Raw genomic sequence first — 23,817 nt, forward strand, 5'->3', positions numbered from 1 at the left:
CCACTCCTTGCTTTTACAGCAGCATCGGAGTGCTGATGCACGCACGCACGCACGCACGCACGCACGCACACACGTGGAATGCAAATAATATAATAATTAGGCCTGCATCGCTTTGGCTAAAACACTGAATTATGAAAGGGACCGCAATGGGAAAAAGCCACCCGCTGGCTCCCATTTCTTGAGGATAGATACATTTTCAAATGATATTGGTACTATGCTTAAAGGACCACTTCACCACTTTTCAACCTATCAATCTAACCTATAGGTCCTCACTAATAATCATGATAAAATGGCACAATTTTTTTTCTACTCAGTCTGTCTCTCATAGGAGGGCTGTGGGCAGTTTAGAAACCGTCCTCCAGTGACATCATCATTAGGCAGATTATTTTTTAAACGAGATTTTTTTACAAAAATGTTTAGATTTTCATTATCGTGAGAACATTTTCGCATTGCAAATTTTCAGGACTAGAAAGCCTGCAGTTTCTATTAGCTTGTATTCCCCATCGATGATGTCACTGGAGGACGGTTCCTAAACTGCCCACAGCCCTCCTATGAGACACAGACCGAGTAGGAAAATAATTGCGCCATTCTAATCTTTCATGATTATTAGTGAGGACCCATTATATGAATATTTGGTGGTCAAATGCGGAAGTAGAGCGTTCTTCCGGGTGCTTCAAAACGCCACTGAGCAACTTCCACTGACATGAATAGAGGGGGGCGGGGCTATCGCTCCGGTTCAGTCTCTATCCTTTTATTACTCTATGGCCGACACAGGTGAATAAAAGCCACATGCATTATTCTCCTTCATACAATGGTGGTGCATATATATGCTGGAAATAGCAGACCTACATCTCCATCTCAATGAATTAGAATATTGGGTAAAAGTTCATTTTTTTCCCCCTAATATAATTCAAAAAGTGAAACTTTCATATATTCTCAATTCATTGATTCATAGTGAAGTATTTAAAACCTTTTTTTGTGACGATTATGGCGTACAGCTAATGAAAATAAAAAAATCCTAAAGAAATTAGAAATGTCGACCATCTGAAAAGTATATTAATGTATGCAGTCAATACTTGGTCTGGTCTACTTTTGAACAAATAATTTCATCAATGTGGCATGATATGGAGGTTATCAGCCTGTGGCACTGTTGAGGTGTTATGGAAGCCCAGGTTTGCTTTGATAACAGCCGTAAATGCATTTGTATTGTTGAGTCTCATGTCTCACACCTTCCTCTTGACAATACAACCTAGATCAGGGGTTCTCAACGTTTTTGGCCGGGGACCCCCGGAAATGCTTTGGCAATGTCTCGGGACCCCCCCCCCCCCCCCCCCGCGCGCCCCCTCCCGACTCCCGAAATTGACTGCTACAATAACCTTAAACCATTTTGGGCGGGAACCCCTTTTGGTGTTTTAAGCATTGTTATAATTTAGCTATTGAATAATAGCAGATCTACAAGCTCGTAGCGCGCCACCGAGTGGCGCGCTACGAGCTTGTAGGTCTGCTATTTTTGAAAAAAAGTGAAAATAAAATGTCAAAATAAATCTTTTTTTTTTTAAAAATAATTTGGGGACCCCCTAAAATAATTTGGCGACCTACGGGTTGAGAACCCCTGACCTAGATTGTGGGGTTCAGGTCAGGCCAGTTCGCTGGTCAGTTAAGCACAGTAATACAGTACACCAGTTACAGTTTTGGCATTGTGGGCAGGTGCCAAATCGAGCTGGAAAGAAAAAATAGCATCTCCATGAAGCTTGTCAACATACTGAAGCACAATGTACTCTAAAAATATGGCTGTGTTGAAACCATTGTTAAGTTTTCGCTGTCATCAACACCAGCAGATAACATGGCCAAAATCATCACTGTGTTTTGTCAAGTCCAGAGTCTCAACACAACCATCTATTATGATATTTTACAGCACTGTGTGCCTCTGTACATTGACAAGCTTTATGTTGATGCTGATCTTCCTTTTCAGGCAGCACTTGGCACCTGCCCAGAGCCAAAACTACTAGTAATTGGTGTACTGACCATGGTATTACTGCATGCTTAACTGACCAGCCAACTGGCCTGACCTGAACCCCACAGAGAATCTACCATTGTCAAGAAGGTGCGATACATGAGACTCAACAATGCAAATAAATGTACGGCTCTTATGAAACAAACCTGGGCTTCCATAACACCGCCCCATTGATGAAATAATTTGCTCAAAAGTAGCCCAGACCAAGTATTGACTGCATACATGAATATACTTTTCAGATGGTTGACATTCGTTAAAAACAAAATATTTTATTAGTGGTCTCGTAAAATATTCTAATTTGTTGAGATAGGATTTTTTGGATTTTCATGAGCTGTATGCCATAATCATCAAGATTTAAAAAAAGAAAAAGGGTTTTAAATACTTCACTTTATGCACAATTCATTGAGATAGAGCTGTAGCCTATATAAAGCTTATGCCACAGCCATGGTCGGCTATTTTTCGACTCCCACGCACAACTCAGGCCTAATCTGTCATGCTATACAGTCACTCTTTGCCCTCCATCCACGTCTTGCCTTCCTCCTCATTCCTTTCTATACATCTCTCTCCTATATCTGTGCAGCACCTGGTCTTGTTGGCTTTCAACACAAATTCTATTATGACTAATTGAGCCAGTCTTTGCTGTAGCATGTGTTGTAATAGCACAGACAGTTATCCCAGGCCTGACTGATTAATGTGCTGAAAATGGTAGCCTACCTACGTATGTTTGCTGAAAATTACCATTCCAAAGCAGGGCTTGATTATTGATTGTCTAGAATTCACAAATGTACACAAGCACATGTACTACGCGTTATATGCTTGCTGACTAATCTGTCTTTTGCAGGCACGAGCACACAGACATCAAAAGGGGGCTTCAGGCCCTGTCCTTTTACCCGCCTGTAAAAAAACAGCATTTACTATGGTGAAAGAAATACAAATGCCCCCCTTTCCATGCCATATACCCAAAAGGCAGCCTTTTTCGAAACTCTCCTGAACTTGAACAAACGCAGCGTTTTGGTTTGAACGAATGTGTCCTCTGTGTAGAAATCCATGTCGTAGGCTACACCGCATCTTCGGTAGCCTAGCTAAAGAGTCGTGCCCCGAAAATACGTGTACGTTGCAGCGTGACACTTTGTGCACTTGTAGAGCAACTTTTTTTTTTGTTGCCAAAAGTGCCCTTTTAGGAATTTTTGTCTCTCCAACATGCTCTGCACGTCCCTGGTCTTTTGACAGATCTCTCTCCCTCTTGCTCCCCCCTCACCCCGGGTTCCTTCCTTTGTGCTCTCTGCCCCCCTCCCCCTCCTCGCTCACATCTTTTGTGTGTCCTTCTCCCCCCCAGACGATGTACCTATCTACATTTAGACAGGTCTACACCGTGGGGTACGCCACCTCTCTCATCTCCCTCATAACAGCCATTGTGGTGTTTACAGCATTCAGGTAATGTGCTCTCTCTGTCTGCCAGCTACAGGCCCGGGCCAGCTATTGTACTCAGACAGAGATATAACAGCCACCAATTTCTTATCTTTGGTGGACTGAATTGAAATTGAACATTTTCGTGTCTCTTTTGAGTTTTTTAATCAATGCTAACAGGCATAAAAGAGTGTTCGGTACAATGGTAGTGAGTTAGCTGTACTGCGTGGGGTCGAGTGTGATGATAAGACCTTTGCCTTTGTACCACCTCTACTCATTATATCTTTACTTTTGACAAAATTGCATGATTTTCAACTTATTGTCTAATTAATACAGCTTGGCTAGGCACCTGTACAGTTTCTTCTGTTATCAGAGACTCAACTCAAAGATGCAATTCAACAAGTTTAGGCATTATATCATTATTTCATCATATGTAATGTTAGAAAGATATTACCCAAGCTCTACAGTATAGCTACTGTGATGCATCTCATCGCGGCCATTGTGAGCTTGTATTGTATATCTACGTGCATGCGTCCGTGCATATTTATTGTGGTTTATTAAAGGTAAGCAAAATCCACTATGTGTGTAACACAGTAACTGTGTATGCTGTGTTATGTTACATCTGCCTTGTCCCCTTCTGCTCCTGGCAGAAAGTTCCATTGCACCAGGAACTATACATCCACATCAACGTGTTCTCATTGCAGGAAGTTCCACTGCACCAGGAACTACATCCACATCAACCTGTTCTCCTCCTTCGTGCTGAGAGCCAGCGCCGTTTTCATTAAAGACACGGTTCTGTTTGCCGACGAGACGCTGGACCACTGCTCCATGTCCACGGTGGGTGAGATGGATGTACCGCGTCTCCGTTACTCTGTAGTGGCTCCTAGCTGGGATCAAACTTTTCTAGTTTAAAATGTAACGGGCAGACTGCCATTTAGCTTGCAGAGTGCTCTCAGGACTTCTCCCTGGAGATAAACCATAACTATCCTACTAGCAACCCCATGATGGTCATGCCGTTGGTCAGAGGTGCAACAGTCAGACACATGCATGGCTGGTAAAGACTCACCCGTGGCTCCCAACATGCGTTGCCGGTTACGACACATGCGTGGCCGGTTGAAACTAACCTGTGGCTCCCATGGAGGATATAACAGATTTAAACTAGAAAAAGTGCCCTTCTGGGCACAGGTCTCCACCAGGAGGATAGGAGTGTGTGTGTGATGTTTGGCAAAATGTTTAGGAGCAATATAAACGTGTGTGTGTGTGTGTGTGTGTGTGTGTGTGTGTGTGTGTGTGTGTGTGTGTGTGTGTGTGACGCGGCTTGGCCTGTTGTAGCGCCACCATGAGGCTGATTTGAAAACTGTCAAGTGGCATTTCTTCCAAAGCCTAGTGGGAATATGCATGCAGTTTCACCACAATCGGACGCTGCGTTGAGTAGTTGTGGCGTTTTGTACAAAACGGGTACAAAGCGGGCTACTCCTGAAAAGTTTAGAAGCCAATCGTAGCCAATGAGGGTGGATTATGAGAAATCAAACAAACCCGTCTTGATCACATGACTATGATGAGCATGTGTACCAATTTGCGTGAAATTTGGATAAAATCTGAAGGAGTAATATTAGAAAATGTGTTTTACATATGTCGGCCTCCTAGTGGCGCTATAAAGAGCAGATGTGAAAAATTCCAGGCAAAGGTTTTTCCTTTGCCTCTAGGGAGTTGGCATACAAAGTTATCCACAGATCCGTGCAGTTAGAGGTAAAAACACGTTTCGGCCAGTTATAGCGCCACCATGAGGCCATTCATGTGGCATTTCCTCCTCGGCCTAGTGGGAATGTGCGTGCACAATTTCACGGAAATCACACGATGTGTTCATGATTTGCAGCATTTTGTTTGAAACTGAGCACTCCTGCGAACTTTGGAAGCCAATCTTGGCCAATCAGGATGGAGTCTGAGAAATCTGAAAGACCTGTTTCGTTGAATGGCTCTAGAGAGACTGTGTACCAATTTGCGTGATGTTTTGACAAAATCTGTAGGTGTACTGTCCAAAAACTTGTTTTGCACAAAGCGGCCTCCTGGTGGCGCTTTAACAGGCCTTTCTGGAAATTTTGGGGCAGAGGTTCATCGTTGGCATCCAGGGAGTGTGTGTGCAAAATGTGGCATCGACCGGGTTAACGGTGCCGGAGATTAGCTGTTCACAGACGGAAGGACGGACACACACACACGGACGGACGGACGGAGTGCAAAACATACTCTCTCCCCATGCCTTCGGCCTGGTGGAGACAAATATATATATATCTGAACTACCATGTACCAAATCGACCTATAAGTGCCCACACCTAGGGTGACAGGGCTTTCTCAGTTTCTCAGTTTCTCAATTGAACCCAACATCAAAGCTACACACCTTTTCAGAAAAGTGGTGTCACTTCAAAGTAAAGTTAAGTATGCCTTGCAGAGCCAATATAATAGGGCAGGAGCCCATCTTCTTTTTCCTTTAGTGTGAGGCAGCAGCTTGATCTATTCTACACAGTACAAGTACATCCCCTGGACATGCATGATGCTAGTATATCGTCTATCGAGTGCCAAGCAGGCACGCATTACTGGGTATGACCGGAATGACTGGGCATCAAACCCCAAACTCCCGGGGGAGGGGATTAATGCGCTCGGAAAAATGTTTTTCATCCAGCTTGTCCTGGCCTTAATGCTCCTATAGCTCCTATGAACAGTGGTCAGTGCCGCGCTGTGAGCCTTTACACAGTATATGTGCCATTTCTGAACATTTTCAAGAGTTTTGATTCGTTTGGGATCCGCAAGCTAAGGCCAAATTAGCCGCAATTTGCAACTCTAGATTTTTTTATAATGGGATGAATCTAGAGTTGCAATACCCTCCATTGACTCCCCACTCATCATTTTGCGTTTGCGATCTGCTTGTCTTAAACGACGTTAAACTCACCAACATTGCAGCTGTAGTCCAAGCTTGAATTATTCTCTTTCAATCTGCAAAGCTTGTTTTTCATAAAAATCCCCCGTAGACATGTTATGAGCTACTTTCTGTCAAGAAATTCTGTGCAAGTGATTCTTTTTCTAAGTGCTGGAGTTTGGAAGCGCTCGTCGTAAGTCACTGAACGTCCCTGCATGCATCTGTTTCGCATTTGCACATAATGCAGGAGGCAGCAGCGCGACCCCTTAATAAAAACGAGCGCTTCCAAACTCCAACATTTCTTCGTCTTGACAGAAAGTAGCTCATAACATGTCTACGGGGGATTTTTATGAAAAACAAGCTTTGCAGATTGAAAGAGAATAATTCAAGCTTGGACTACAGCTGCAATGTTGGTGAGTTTAACGTTGTTTAAGACAAGCAGATCGCAAACGCAAAATGATGAGTGGGGAGTCAATGGAGGGTATTGCAACTCTAGATTCATCCCATTATAAAAAAAATCTAGAGTTGCAAATTGCGGCTAAGGCCAAATACATGTTTTATTTAGGAGGTATTTGTAGAATCGGCCTCATGCAGGTCTTAATCTGTTAAAACCCCAACTGTTGCCAAGACATTTTATTGGACTTAGAACCAGACTATGAATTGTTCCTGCATAAGCGTCCTTCTCACGTCAACTTTCCCTTTCATAAAATGTTTTTGTAGATTTTTGCTCAGCATCAGTTTCGTACATTTCATACTTTATATGGCCTTGAGCAACAACAGTCCCATTTCCCCTAAACCACCTGATTGATTGATTTTGATGACATTTCTGCTTTCTTAAGACATTATTCAGTAGAGACAGTAAACATGGGTGAGTCAGATTTATTTGAACCTACACATTACACACTGTATATATTACATTAAAAACATTCCCCTGTACCCTTCACTCACTCCAGTAGCACCCCAGCTCCAACCTCACAAAACATCACACCTGTCTGTAAATACAATACAAAATGTCACTCATTAAAATATAACCCCATATGATCAAAATCAATTATCAAAGCATCAACATTTGTTTGAGGTTTTCTTACCAAGTACTGTAGGCTGTACACCTCATGCCTCCATAGTTCCCAAACAAACACTCAAACCAGGCTTCTGGCCAAACATGAGGCCTCAAACCTGGCCACCCCTTTTATGCACTACTCTTAAAGGGCTAGTGCAACACAAGCACAAATATGAACACCGGTTTAGGGTTATCGACAATTAACACCTGTACAGTAGCGTGAGTAGGCTAATATAATTAACCCATTTTGACCTGAGATCAGATTCAGTTTTCTGAAAAAGCTATGTTTCTATGTCAGTCGTTCTTCGATTTTTCAAAAATAGCAGACCTACAAGCTCGTAGCGCGCCACTCTGTGGCGCGCTATGAGCTTGTAGATCTGCTATTTTTCAATAGCTAAAGCATAACATAATGCTAACACCAAAATGGGTTCCCGCCCAAAATGGGTTTTAACACATACAGTAGCGTGAGTAGGCTAATATAATTAACACAATTAACACAATTAATACATAGACAATAAACACAATTGCCAACGTAATACATTTACATAAATGGTGGAAGAAATCATGCACTTCTCAGCATTTGTGATTTGATTGATTGATTGATTGATTGATTGATTGATTGATTGATTGATTGAGAATTGCATTAACAGTTTCAGTTTGTAGAAGTTCGAGGAAAGCACAGTTCAATACAAAGTCTGCTAAGAGGATTGAGATACCCAGAAAAGTACAAAGGGCTTGTTTACGTTGTGGCCCTCCATTTTCGAATTCATCAGAATATTGAATGACAAAATGAATGTTAAAACAAAACTAAACTATGAACAGTTATAAGTAAATGCTGCTAGGTAGTAAGTATTTTATCTCATTTAGACACCCGCAAATCACAGTCTCCATTTTATGTCTTCCTTTTATTCTACTGTTTTGGAATTATGAAGCAACTTATTCAAACAGATATAAGTCTTTGTAAAACCTGAAATATATGCATATGTATTCAAAGCCCTCAAATTGTTTTTGAATTTTGGACAGAGGCCCTGAAGCATTAGCGTCCAAAAGCTGGGATGAAGAACATGGGGAACTGTAAAGTTGGCCGAGCGGCCAAAAGGCTCCAACAAGTGACAGGATCCAGGAATACCAAATACCAACAAGGCCTAACAAACAAAAAACACTTAAAGGGGAATTCCACTCATTTTCAACATTTTACTATGTCATTAATATACCTTAGAGCTGTTGTGTGGAAATAATACAAAAAAAGTCCCCCCCATTCTGTGTTTCCTAGAACTGGAGGTCTGAAAAAAATCATTAACATGGTGAATCACATCTTGATGATGTCATCAAGATGTGAAGATCAAACTCACAAACAAAAAAAAGAAAGAAAAAAAAGATGAAACTAATTGAAAGCAAATTAGGAAACCAAACACAGAACTTAAAGGTATATTCAGTGATTTGACTTAATTCAAATATCACTTACTGGATAATCCTCCCTACTATAGAGTGTGCTGACCATATAAGGAAATCCTCCCTGTCCCCAGTGAGCCCCTGGGGTCAAAAAACCCTAGTTTCAGTTTTGGTGGCGGGTGGCAAAACCTTCATCCAATCAGGATGAGAGGGGCCTTCCTCCAATCATGATCGAGTGGGGGCGGGCCTTGGTGCACATGCTGTTGGCCTGTTGCACTTCCCCCCACTGTAGAGCGTGCATGTGCACATTTTGTTACCGGGGCGGACTGGGTGGTTTTCCAAATCACCCAAATCACTGAATGCTCCTTTAAGAAAGTGTATTAGGCTATAAACCCTTCCATAAAGGAGCCCCTAGCAGCTCTCCCTGAGTGTTACCTGCGTGTTGCCCAAGCCTCAGCATCCTAGGTGAGACCATACCAAGAACACAGATCTAATTGGTAACCACTAACCACTTAACTCAAAATAAGGCAAACAAGATCAAATGCCCCTCGGGGCACAGGTCTCCACCAGGGCCAGGGTCAGGTTACAGGTCTCCACCAGGGCCAGGGTCAGGTTGTGGCCTCCTGGTGGCGCTATAACAGGCCGATGTGAAAAGGGTGCCATTTCTTCTTACAAATTGGATGGCAATTGGATGATTTGAGGCATTTTCTTCCACAAATGTGTTTTGCAAAAATCCACCTGTTGGTGGCGCTATAACAGGCCAATGTGAAAAGGGTGGGATATATTCCTCAGCCTAGTAGGAAAGTCTGTGAAAGATTTCATGTAAATTGCAGGCTGCGTTCATGATTTGAGGCTTTTTTGTTCAAAACGGGCCAATCCTGCAAACTTTGAAAGCCAATGTTAGCCAATTAGGATGGAATATGAAATATCGGACAGATCCGGCTTGAACGCATGACTATAGAGATAGTGTGTAACGATTTGCGGGATTTTTGGACAGAATCTGGAGGTGTAATATCAACAAATGTGTTTTTCAAAAGTCGGCCTCCTGGTGGCGCTATAACAGGCCGTTCTGAAAAATTTGGGGCAGAGGTTCATCGTTGGCATCCAACGAGTGTGTGTGCAAAACTTGGCATCGACCGGATTAACGGTGCCGGAGATTAGCTGTACACAGACGGACGGACACACACACACGGACGGACGGACACACAGACGGACGGACAGACGGACGGACCCACACACACACGGATGGAGTGCAAAACATACTCTCTCCCCATGCCTTCGGCCTGGTGGAGACAACAAACAGGCATACCACTTCAACCTGCCCTGCCCCGAGGGGCACTTTTTCTAGTTCCTCTTTAGTCTATAAGGCACGGGCTGCCCCGTGACAGGAAACGATTAAACAAACTTTTGTTTATTGTCATGATTTGTCACCATCCAAGCTGGCTCTGTCGGAGGCTTAAGGCCTATTCATAGTCTGGATTTTCGTCATGAGCCGCGGTGAAGAGCAAACCACCGCCACCGCTCCAGCCCTTCTCTCTGTTTTTACTCACCACCGCTCAACGTTATTTCAGCTCCGGTGGTCAGGTGACCACCGCTCCGGTGGTCACCTGACCACCGGAGCTGAAATAACGTTGAGCGGTGGTGAGTAAAAACAGAGAGAAGGGCTGGAGCGGTGGCGGTGGTTTGCTCTTCACCGCGGCTCATGACGTCATGTTGTAGTTCGGTGGTCACATAACCACCGAAAATCCAGACTATGAATGAGCCTTTACAGGTCTTTAAATAATTACTTTCTGAAACGTCTATGCGACAAATTAATGAGAAATTCTCTTTTCCGGGCCGCTCGTCATGAAAGGGGGCGGGACCGCAACGCTCTATACAAACTGCTACGCAAACAATGCTACAAAACAATGCCATACGTTGTGTCACGTTGTGTCACTGTGCTCACCACTCTGAGCAAGCCGCTGCTGCGTCAATGTATGGAAGTCATCTGCCCATGGGCATCACTACAACACTTCATTGTTTCCACCAGGCCGAAGACATGGGGAGAGAGTATGTTTTGCACTCCGTCCATCCATCCGTGTGTGTGTTCAATTCTGTGGACAGCTAATCTCTGCCACCGTTGCCTTGATCGCAGCCACACTCTGCACACACACTCCCTGGATGCCAGAGCTGAATCTCTGCCTCAACATTGTCACCTTGTTAGTCTGCTGTAGCCTTCCATTGAGAATTTTTCTTTTTATGCTTAGATTAATAATTTCCATCTAAATCCAACAGCATTGGGCACAAGATAATGTTGACCTAAAATCAAAAGTACAGTAATGACACATGCATGCATAACAGATGAAAAGTCTCCCCCCCATGCTGTGTTAAGCATGGGGGGGTGCTATAACAGGCCAATGTGAAAAGGATGGGATATATTCCTCAGCCTAGTAGGAAAGTCCGTGAAAGATTTCATGTAAATTGCACGCTGCGTTCATGATTTGAGGCTTTTTGTTCAAAACGGGCCAATCCTGCAAACTTTGAAAGCCAATGTTAGCCAATTAGGATGGAATATGAAATATCAGACAGATCCGGCTTGAACACATGACTATAGAGATAGTGTGTAACGATTTGCGGGATTCTTGGACAGAATCTGGAGGTGTAATATCAACAAATGTGTTTTTCAAAAGTCGGCCTATAACAGGCCGTTCTGGAAAATTTGGGGCAGAGGTTCATCGTTGGCATCCAACGAGTGTGTGTGCAAAATTTGGCATCGACCGGATTAACGGTACCGGAGATTAGCTGTACACAGACGGACGGACGGACGGACACACACACACACACACACACACACACACACACAGACGGACGGACGGACACACACACACACACACACACACACACACACACACACACACACGGACTGACAGACGGACGGACCCACACACACACGGATGGAATGCAAAACATACTCTCTCCCCATGCCTTCAGCCTGGTGGAGACAACAAACAGGCATACCACTACAACCTGACCTGCCCTGGTGGAGATCTGGGCCCCGAGGGGCACTTTTTCTAGTTCCTCTTTAGTCTATAAGGCACGTACTGCCCCGTGACAGGAAACGATTAAACAAACTTGTGTTTATTGTCATGATTTGTCACCATCCAAGTTGGCTTTGTCGGAGGCTTACAGGTCTTTAAATAATTACTTTCTGAAAAAAATGAATGAGAAATTATCTTTTCCGGGCCGCTCGTCGTCATGAAAGGGGGCGGGACCGCAACGCTCTATACAAACTGCTACGCAAACAATGCCAGACGTTGTGTCACGTTGTGTTCCTGAGCAAGACATTTTCAACTCCAAAGGATACCCTGTTGTGCTCACCACTCTGAGCAAGCCGCTGCTGCGTCAATGCATGGAAGTCATCTGCCCATGGACATCACTAGCCTGGCTTGGCCAGCCTCATAGCGGGGATTCACTGAAGATTCTTTCCCGCAAGAATCTTCAGTGAATCCCCGCTATGAGGCTGGCCAAGCCAGGCTAGGGCATCACTACAACACTTCATTGTTTCCACCAGGCCGAAGGCATGGGGAGAGAGTGTTTTGCACTCCGTCTGTCCATCCGTGTGTGTGTGTCCGTCCATCCGTCCGTCCGTGTGTGTGTTCATCTGTGGACAAGCTAATCTCTGCCACCGTTGCCTTGATCGCAGCCACACTCTGCACACACACTCCCTGGATGCCAGAGCTGAATCTCTGCCTCAACATTGTCACCTTGTTAGTCTGCTGTAGCCTTCCATTGAGAACTTTTCTTTTTATGCTTAGATTAATAATTTCCATCTAAATCCAACAGCATTGGGCACAGAGATAATATTGACCTAAAATCAAAAGTACAGTAATGACGCATGCATGCATAACAGATGAAAAGTCTCCCCCAACATGCTGTGTTAACAGACAGAAATGTATTTGATGTGTGGCAGTGTGGGCCATAGAATCAGCACAAAGAATGCTGTCATATATGCAAGTAAAGGCACTTAATGATAGCCTGGCATGGCCATACCACACTGCGTCCGCCGAGGGAAGCAGATTCGCGTCTGGCCAGTGGCCACTGCAAGGCTAACTTAATGATGTGTCTGTGGACCTCGCCAAACCAAACCTTTGACCAAACCACAAATAATGAGTCAATGACACATACCGTTACAGTATTTACAGAATACCAAACCCCATGTCTGATGTTTCTGAACCTAATCCTTTAGACTTGCCTTTTCCCTTCTTTGCTTTGCTTTGCTTTGTCGTCATCCAGGTGTCATGCAAGTTGGCGGTTGCTTTCTTCCAGTTCAGCATTCTGGCTAATTATTTCTGGTTGCTGGTGGAGGGTATGTACCTGCAGACCCTGTTGGCCCTCACCTTTGTCTCTCAGAAGAAGTACTTCTGGTGGTACATCCTAATTGGATGGGGTGAGTTAGGGTCGACAGACAGGGTACTTTTTAACCATAATTTATCCAATGCAGTTGCTTGCTGAAAATTAGGCTGACATGATACTGATGATGTCATTTCACCATCATGGTCAGTATCACGGTCAGTATCATGTCAGTAGCATGTAAGTAGTGTCATGGTCAGTATCATGGTCAGTATCATGACAGTATCATGGTCAGTATCATGGTCAGTATCATGATCAGTATCATGGTCAGTATCATGGTCAGTATCATGACAGTATCATGGTCAGTATCATGGTCAGTATCATGATCAGTATCATGGTCAGTATCATGGTCAGTATCATGTCAGTATCATGGTCAGTATCATGATCAGTATCATAGTCAGTATCATGGTCAGTAGCATGTCAGTATCATGGTCAGTATCATGTCAGTCAGTATCATGGTCAGTAGCATGACAGTATCATGGTCAGTAGCATGTCAGTATCATGGTCCATAACATGTCAGTATCATGGTCAGTAGCATGTCAGTATCATGGTCAGCATCCTGTCAGTATCATGGTCAGTATCATGGTCAGCATCCTGTCAGTATCATGGTCAGCATCATGTCAGTATCATGGTCAGCATCCTGTCAGTATCATGGTCAGCATCATGTCAGTATCATGGTCCATAACATGTCAGTATCATGGTCAGTATCATGTCAGTATCATGGTCAGCATCATGTCAGTATCATGGTCCATAACATGTCAGTATCATGGTCAGTATCATGTCAGTATCATGGTCAGCATCATGTCAGTATCATGGTCAGTATCATGGTCAGCATCCTGTCAGTATCATGGTCAGCATCATGTCAGTATCATGGACATAACAGACATGTCAGTCATTACAGTAACATGTAACCATGGTTCCTATGGGAAGTAGGCTAATACATTATATAATACGGTAATCACATAGGTTAGGTTCTTAAGCTTACGTATGATTCATGATGACTATTTGTTTATGTTTTGATGTATTACCATGTTTTTTGTTGCTCTGGATTAAGAGCTAAATGCATAAATTGTAAATTTGATGGTAACATGACAGGGCCTGTGACCGGGTCATGACAGCCCTGTCAATCAGTACTGTGACAGGGGCCTGATGTGACAGGGGCCTGATGTGACAGGGGCCTGATGTGACAGGGCCTGATGTGACAGGGGCCTGATGTGACAGGGGCCTGATGTGACAGGGGCCTGATGTGACAGGGGCCTGATGTGACAGGGGGCCTGATGTGACAGGGGCCTGATGTGACAGGGGCCTGATGTGACAGGGCCTGATGTGACAGGGGCCTGATGTGACAGGGGCCTGATGTGACAGGGGCCTGATGTGACAGGGGCCTGATGTGACATGGGGCCTGATGTGACAGGGGCCTGATGTGACAGGGGCCTGATGTGACATGGGCCTGATGTGACAGGGGCCTGATGTGACATGGGGCCTGATGTGACAGGGGCCTGATGTGACAGGGGCCTGATGTGACAGGGGCCTGATGTGACATGGGCCTGATGTGACATGGGGCCTGATGTGACAGGGGCCTGATGTGACATGGGCCTGATGTGACTGGGGCCTGATGTGACATGGGCCTGATGTGACATGGGGCCTGATGTGACAGGGGCCTGATGTGACAGGGGCCTGATGTGACAGGGGCCTGATGTGACAGGGGCCTGATGTGACATGGGCCTGATGTGACATGGGGCCTGATGTGACAGGGGCCTGATGTGACATGGGCCTGATGTGACTGGGGCCTGATGTGACATGGGCCTGATGTGACAGGGGGCTGATGTGACATGGGCCTGATGTGACAGGGGCCTGATGTGACATGGGCCTGATGTGACATGGGCCTGATGTGACTGGGGCCTGATGTGACATGGGCCTGATGTGACATGGGGCCTGATGTGACAGGGGCCTGATGTGACAGGGGCCTGATGTGACAGGGGCCTGATGTGACAGGGGCCTGATGTGACATGGGCCTGATGTGACATGGGGCCTGATGTGACAGGGGCCTGATGTGACATGGGCCTGATGTGACTGGGGCCTGATGTGACATGGGCCTGATGTGACATGGGGCCTGATGTGACAGGGGCCTGATGTGACAGGGGCCTGATGTGACATGGGCCTGATGTGACAGGGGCCTGATGTGACATGGGCCTGATGTGACTGGGGCCTGATGTGACATGGGCCTGATTTGACAGGGGCCTGATGTGACAGGGGCCTGATGTGACAGGGGCCTGATGTGACAGGGAGGGGCCTGATCTGACAGGGCCTGATGTGACAGGGAGGGGCCTGATGTGACATGGGGCTGATGTGACATGGGCCTGATGTGACAGGGGGCTGATGTGACAGGGCCTGACATCCATAAACAATTCTACTTATAATCGCAACATGTTTTTTTTTCTCTCACATAATACTAACAGTCCAGTTTAATGAACAAACTGATATTTGTTTTATAAATTATAAATCAACACAATATACAAATCAACATATTATATTAAAAGGGGGGGGGGGGGGGGGGGGGCAGTAAGAGATGCGATAATGGATAGGGGGCAATGGCCCAAAAATAGTTAAGAAAAACTGCCTTATTATGTACAAATAACCTTTACTTGTGATTTTACATTCCAGGGGTGCCATCAACAGTTCTTATAATATGGGTGCTGGCCAGATACTTCTTTGATAACAGAGGGTATGTTATAATGTACATAATGTCTATGTACTATATTCTATTATTGTTTTGCCCATCATTATAATATGACACTATTAGGGGAACAATGCTTGTGTCTTTATTCCAATATGTCTCACTTTAATTGTATCCATCTTACATGTTTAACGAGTGGTGGAAAGTACATTGACTATTTTTGAGGTATTTGTACGTATTACTTTTACGAATGCTCCACTACATCTCGGATTCAAATATTTATTTAAAAACTTTAGTTACTATTTACTTTATAAATGAATTTTGATTATTATTACAAAATATACATTCCCCACTTCAGCCCCTACATTTCAGCTATTTTCAAAATATTTTTATAAAACGGGACATTCTGCACAATAAGAACTTTCTACTTTTAGTACTTTAAGTATATTTTGATGCCAATATTGTTTGTACTTTTACTCAAATAAATGAATTCCGGATTTTTACTTGTAACGGACGATGTCTACATTGCAGTATTGATACTTTTTTCCTTTTCTTTTTTAAACAATTTGAGTACTTTTTCCACCACTGTGTTTAACCACTTAAACCTATTACTTTCCTGTAGTGTAATAGATACCCCCCCCCCCTCTCAATATATTTGCCGAAAGCTCACAATGCATTACAACACTTTCCCCCAAAAAATGCAAACGTTCACCCCAGAATTGGGATTTTTGGTTGGCTGATTTTAATTGCAGTTGCTGGGATGACACGGACAATGTCGGCTATTGGTGGATTATCAAAGGACCGATAACGGCCTCATTGCTGGTAAGCAGCAGCCCTCTGAGAACAGGTTCTGCTTGCATCATTTTATAATTAGGATTTATTTATGACAGAGATTAGATGGTTTTGTGTGTGCGATTTCATGTGTGTGTGTGTGTGTGTGTGTGTGTGTGTGTGTGTGTGTGTGTGTGTGTGTGTGTGTGTGTGTGTGTGTGTGTGTGTGTGTGTGTGTGTGTGTGTGTGTGTGTGTGTGTGTGTGTGTGTGTGTGTGTGTGTGTGTGTGTGTGTGTGTGTGTGTGTGTGCGTGCGTGCGTGTGCCCTTGCCAGGTCAATATTGTCATCTTCGTCAATGTTATCCGGATTCTCGTCCAGAAACTCAACTCCCCGGCCATGGGTAATGACACTGGACACTTCATGTAAGCAGTGCATGATACAATATAGGACTATAGGCTATACTGTATATGAGAATTGCAACGAAAGAGCTGAGCTGTTCTCACTGAGCTCTTGAGAACACAGCATGTTGACGTCACGTGATACAGAGGAGCCAGTGGCGTTTCCAGGAATTACATTTTGGGCAGGCAAGAATTACATTTTGGGCAGGCAAGATGTGTAACTTAATTGTCGTCTCCCCGCGCACAATCAGTAGCACTAAAGGTTTTCAAAGAAATATACCTGCCAGACAGTAGGATACAAAGGCTGAAAGGCATGCATTTGCATTCGAATTTTATTTTATTGTAGATACGCCTCTGAGACCCCTTTTCCACCGGTTGGTTCCCAATGGGAACCGTTTCAGTTCTTTTTGGTTCTTAGTCCATGAGCCAGAGCTCCAAAATTGGAATGTTAATTATGAATTGAGTGGGCAAAACAGATTTTAATAAACACATTTTTTTATGCAAATGAGGCATTATATAGGAAAATAGGCAAAAAAATAGAAAATATGAAAAAGCTACTACTGTGGAAGTGTTATCATATATTAATTTACTTATATTGATCCTATAAACAATTTAATATAGGTATAGTTTTGCCCACTCAATTCATAATTAACATTCCAATTTTGGAGCTCTGGCTCATGGACTAAGTACCACAAAGAACTGAACCGGTTCCCATTGGGAACCAACTGGTGGAAAGGGGGTCAAAGAGGAGCAAATACATTTACAATGTATTTACAATAAAAAACAAATATTTCAAATGAAATATGTATTTCAAACACTTGCCGAGGAGGATGGCATGATTGAATAAGAATAAATATCTTCACCGTGTGTCGGCGAGTTGACTCTGAACGTGTCACAACAGAAGTAAACATTTGCCAGGCTTTATATAAATTGTCACGTCGCAGCGAGTCACGTTGTCACAGTCTGTATCCGTGACACACGTATCATCAATATCGTGTCTCCTGGTATTTATAGATGTTCCTTTCAGTGTGACAGCCTGGTGGACTTGCGTCACGAAGGCAGTGGTGGAAAAAGTACGCAAATGTTTTACTTAAGTGAAAGTACAGTATACTGCAATAGAGAAATACTCTGTTGCAAGTAAAAGTCCGGAATTCAAAAAGTATTGGCATCAAAATGTACTTAAAAGTACCAAAAGCAAAAGTACTCATTATGCAGAATGTCCCATTCCATTTCAAGTTTATTTTGAAAATAGCAGACCTACATTCCAGTTAGTTACTTTAAGTTTACAGTCCACTGCATGACGGTTGCAGAAGATATAGCCACCAGCCGGCATGCCGCAACTTTAAAATGGGGCACAAGATAACTTTCCTTTCATTCAACATTCACAATATTTTAATATTTTGTCTTCTTTTTGCCCTTCTGTTCCTTTCTTATTTCTACCTTTGTATCTACCTATACTGTACACCCCCCCCCCCCCCCCCACCTCCTCTCTCTCTCTCCTTTTTGTAAAAACAAACAAAAACAAAACCCCATTCTGTGGAATCCCTTATCTCCTGCCCCAGGAGGCTGGCTAAATCCACGCTGTTCCTCATCCCTCTGTTTGGGATGCACTACACGGTGTTTGCGTTCCTGCCAGAGAACACTGGCGTGGCTGCCAGACTGTCCATAGAGCTGGGACTCGGCTCCTTTCAGGTACCGTACCGTCCCGTCCCGGGGAGTCAGCGGGCACAATGGATGGGCGTTTTAGAATGGAAAACTGTACCGTATCTGTATTTACACAGTCAAACCCACAGCGTTAATGTCCACGTTTTAAGGTATTATATACAGTTGGGTGCCACCGATATTGTCCCTTATCATTTGACCCATTTAGGCCTGACCTCAAAATTTTAAAAGAATCCTTCTAAATCCTCCAGTTTTCTGAAATAAATATTTTCACGATTTTTCAAAAATAGCAGACCTACAAGCTCGTAGCGCGCCACTCGGTGGCGCGCTATGAGCTTGTAGATCTGCTATTTTTCAATAGCTAAATTATAACATAATGTTTAAAACACCAAAAGGGGTTCCCGCCCAAAATGGGTTAACTGTCCTTTTGCGCAGATCACGCAAACCTCAGCAAAAAGAAAAGGACAATATCGATGGCCTCCAACTGTAGGGCCCTGACCCCTTATGCCTAAACTCTTATGCCGTTTTTTTTTATTACTATTTTGAAAAAACGATCTACCAATAGCCGATCTACCAACGTGTCAATGTACTGTAGATCGGCTAGTTGAACCATTTCAAAATGTTTTTCAAAATAGTAAATGGCAAAGTCGTTTGGGGAAAAGGGGAAAGGCAAGACCGGGCACTGGCCTAGAGTAAAATGAACACTGAGGATCATCGTACTGCTGTGTATAGAAGTTACTGCTACCATGAATGAATGGGTACTGCTGTTTGTATACTGTAGGTGTTATAGCCTATTGCTATCGTAAATCGGTACTGCTGTTTGTATACTGTAGGTGTTATAGCCTATTGCTATCGTAAATCGGTACTGCTGTTTGTATAGCTGTTATTCTATGGATGGAGCTCGTTAACTTGTATTGATAACGAGCACCTCATCGATCAGGCTTATCGAGCCGGGGTCTTATCGAGCCCACTATCGAGCATTTTCGATTATTTTGTGGAAAGACGAGAGACGACAATACATTCTGTACCAGAACCAGTATCTTTTTTTTATTGGCCATGCAGTTGTGAGTGACTGTGAGTTTGTTGCTGACCACCATCAAAAATTAAATGAAGATGACAAAAGCATTAAACATGACGTAATGGGCCGCTATGCTCGATAATAACAGGCTTGATAAGCCAAAAGCATATTAATACCGGGTACTCAATATGCTTGTTATCGGGTTTTTTCGGGTATCGGGTTTCGAGCTCCATCCATAGTTATTGCTATCGTGAATGGGTCCTGCTGTTTGTATAGGTGTTATTGCTATCGTGAATGGGTACTGCTGATTGTATAGGTGTTATTGCTATCGTGAATGGGTACTGCTGATTGTACAGTATAGGTGTTATTGCTATCGTGAATGGGTACTGCTGATTGTACAGTATAGGTGTTATTGCTATCGTAAATGGGTACTGCTGATTGTACAGTATAGGTGTTATTGCTATCGTGAATGGGTACTGCTGATTGTACAGTATAGGTGTTATTGCTATCGTTAATGGGTACTGCTGATTGTACAGTATAGGTGTTATTGCTATCGTTAATGGGTACTGCTGATTGTACAGTATAGGTGTTATTGCTATCGTGAATGGGTACTGCTGATTGTACAGTATAGGTGTTATTGCTATCGTGAATGGGTACTGCTGATTGTACAGTATAGGTGTTATTGCTATCGTGAATGGGTACTGCTGATTGTACAGTATAGGTGTTATTGCTATCGTGAATGGGTCCTGCTGTTTGTATAGGTGTTATTGCTATCGTGAATGGGTACTGCTGATTGTACAGTATAGGTGTTATTGCTATCGTGAATGGGTCCTGCTGTTTGTATAGGTGTTATTGCTATCGTGAACGGGTACTGCTGATTGTACAGTATAGGTGTTATTGCTATCGTAAATGGGTACTGCTGATTGTACAGTATAGGCGTTATTGCTATCGTAAATGGGCACTGCTGATTGTACAGTATAGGGGTTATTGCTATCGTGAATGGGTACTGCTGATTGTACAGTATAGGTGTTATTGCTATCGTGAATGGGTACTGCTGTTTGTATAGGTGTTATTGCTATCGTAAATGGGTACTGCTGTTTGTATAGGTGTTATTGCTATCGTGAATGGGTACTGCTGATTGTACAGTATAGGTGTTATTGCTATCGTGAATAGAGCGTCGCAGTCCCACCCCCTACCCTGGACCAGGAAATGATTCTCCGTTCATTTTCCTCATAGACATTTCAGAAAGTATTTATTAACGCTTACGCCGCGGACAAAGCCAACTCGAGTCGTGACAAATCATGACAACAAACACAATTTTTTGGGCCGAACAAATAATTAGAAAGAAGAAAAAAACGGCAGGTTACAACACTTTTTTTGTTGTTTTTCTTCTTTGTAATTATTTGTTTGGTCCAAAATATTGTTTTTTTGTTGTCATGAGTTGTCACGACTCGAGTTGGCTTTGTCCGCGGCGTAACCGTCTTTAAATAAATACTTTAAGAAATGTCTATGGGAAAAATGCATTGGGATTCATTTCCTGGTCCATGGTAGGGGGCGGGACTGCGATGCTCTATGGGCACTGCTGATTTCAAAACCGCCAGCTCACCAGCTCAACCTTCTGTGTTGCAGGGCTTTGTGGTTGCGTTCCTGTACTGTTTCATGAATGGAGAGGTCAGTGCTACGCATATCATTTTCATAATATATAATAATAACCCCCTGCAGTCTTTATGATGCGAGAGATGTCGATGCGAGAGCATAATGTACAATACATTACATACATTATATATGCATTTATTATAATACATTAAGTGTCAATAATGTTATATCCAGAGTCACAGACGTCTGTCTTCGTGATGCATTTCTGAGCGGTGCACACAGCTCCAATGACTGGCTTTGTGTGTCCCTATGTCTGTCTATACCTTAGAGTATATGAGTACCCGAGTTCTCCTCCCATCCACTTGCATTAAGTTGCTCAAAAGCGCATGAGGCGATTTCACTGTGCATTCTGGGTAGGAACAGAGTGCATTCTGGGATAGATTGGGCCCAAACACATGAACACGCTGCCGCTGACTATCATTGCAGGCATTCAGCGTTCACGTGTCATCGTGAACGTGCACAATGATAGTCAACGGACCAGCGCGTTCATGTGTTTGGGCCCACGCTGCAATATCAAATTCGGCCACTATGTCCATTTCGCCTCAGGGTTTCATCCGGGTGCCGTCTCTATTCATATATACTCTAAGGTCTATACGTACTGTATGTCTGTTTGGGGTATGAACAGTACCGTTGGGTGACCTAAAGTGGCACTGTTGAGCAACCTACAGAGGGCCCATTCACACTGACCACTATAATAATACAAGTATAACGAACAATAAAACTGTACCGTACAGTACAGAGTACAGTACAGACTGTACAGTAACTATCACAATACAAGTATAGTTGCATCTCTCATTTCACACAGGCTGGATTTTCTGTTTCTGCTTGCATCATCTAATCTAATTTGATTTATTTATGGACTTTAATAATACATATTAAAAAGTTTGCTTTGTCAGGGAAGAATCACCGTAGGAGTATATTTGATGGTTTTGTTGGTGTTAAAGGAGAATTCCAGATTAACCCATTTCTTTTAATCCAGGGGTTCCCAAACCGTGGTGTGTGTGTGCACCCCTTGTGGTGCGTGAATGCCCTCTAGATCGGTGCGTCACATGAAAGCGTTTCTTTAGATATTTATTTTGCTTTTTTGCCTTTATTGATAGGTTACAGTAGCTTGACAGGAAAGGGGGAGAAATACAGGGGGAAGACACGCAGCAAAGGTCGTTGGGCTTGGGACTCGAACCCGCGACACGCTGTCAGGCTGGATCACCGGCCTATAGGTGCCTTAATCTGGTGTTATTATATCCAATAATAAGTACAGGTGAACCATTACATAACTCCATACAGAGCGCTCTGGATCACACGCTTTTAATTTTTTTTGTCTTATTCTTCTCATTTTCCAAAGAAAATATTAATAATAAATGAAAAAAGTAATTGAAAAAACACGGGCACCTCACGTATTAGGAGGGCAGTATCATTCACCAGAAAAAAAGGACGGGTGTTTTCGATTAATCTATCGATCTATCATGGCTAAAATGGAGGTTGAAGTTACAATGGATTTGTATAGGAAGGGGGCGGGGCAGCTAAAATGAATATAAAAAATATCTAAATATTGAATCGAGCAACTTAAAAACTTCTGGGGTGTTCACATAAGCCCGAGAAGACGATAAAATGACCAAAAACATAGTTTTAAAGTGACATATCCATAACTTGTTTTGTGTATGTATTGTATGTATGCACGCAGGTCCAAACAGAGCTACGGCGGTGGCTGTGGAGGTGTTATTCACAAAGCCACCTGACCCGTGGAAAGCAACGCGTCTCCCTCACCCAGGTCACCATGCTGGGGGGAGGAGGGTCCCGGAGACCTCCCTCCACCAGCAACCTCACCACTGACTGTATGACTCCAGAGCCTATAACACCCACCCAGTGCACCCGTGCACCCACCCCGGGGGTTTAGGACGTCTGTGAGGGTCCAGGTAGAGTGACAACAAAAACATCATTGTTATGGTCAGAACTGACATTTTCATCTTACCGTGAATCCTCTCAATCTGAAACGGCTCTTCTCTGTTCCAGAAAGAAAACAAAAGAAAACAAAAACCACAACACACATTAGTTTCAGGTCGGAGGCCATGCAGTGTTGTTGTCGTCAAAGTTTACTTTCAAACTGGGGGGGGGGGGGGGGGGGGGAGGATAGCGTGTATACCTCCACATGCGTTATGCCCCCCCCCCTAGTGAAACCCTTCATTGTCGGGTGAAAAGAAGATGGTGGCTTACGGCCCGGGTATCAGAGGAGACCCGAGGCTATCTTCACTCTCCCAATGACTTACTGTGGGGGTATAGCAGAGATGGAGTACTCGTAGAGAAGTGGGAATTGGCTTACTTTTGAAATTGGGACTTGAAGGGGAGAAAATGTTTTTTTCTTTTTCTTTTGTCTTGGAGGGGCATGTGTTGCTCAACAACATAGTATTTTCATTATCTGCCTACCCTGAGATCTCTGTTATTGGAAAAACTTAAATAAAAAGATT

General features: G+C 43.6%; 1 protein-coding gene across 1 annotated transcript in view; it reads left to right on the forward strand.

Moving 5' to 3' along the window:
• LOC306913548 (vasoactive intestinal polypeptide receptor 1-like) overlaps positions 1 to 23,249 on the forward strand; it is a gene marked incomplete at both ends in the record, with an annotated part of 65,283 nt that extends 42,034 nt beyond the window's left edge. Inside the window, 9 exons of the mRNA XM_079490277.1 lie at positions 3,351 to 3,448; positions 4,126 to 4,258; positions 13,057 to 13,210; positions 15,838 to 15,898; positions 16,603 to 16,672; positions 16,955 to 17,043; positions 18,582 to 18,711; positions 21,329 to 21,370; positions 23,037 to 23,249. Coding sequence (XP_079346403.1) covers positions 3,351 to 3,448; positions 4,126 to 4,258; positions 13,057 to 13,210; positions 15,838 to 15,898; positions 16,603 to 16,672; positions 16,955 to 17,043; positions 18,582 to 18,711; positions 21,329 to 21,370; positions 23,037 to 23,249 — 990 coding nt within the window. The remainder of the gene's footprint in view (positions 1 to 3,350; positions 3,449 to 4,125; positions 4,259 to 13,056; positions 13,211 to 15,837; positions 15,899 to 16,602; positions 16,673 to 16,954; positions 17,044 to 18,581; positions 18,712 to 21,328; positions 21,371 to 23,036) is intronic.
• Positions 23,250 to 23,817: the final 568 nt, after the last annotated feature.

Source organism: Electrona antarctica, assembly GCF_951216825.1.
Source record: "Electrona antarctica genome assembly, chromosome: 1".
In the NCBI taxonomy this organism is placed as follows: Eukaryota; Metazoa; Chordata; class Actinopteri; order Myctophiformes; family Myctophidae; genus Electrona; species Electrona antarctica.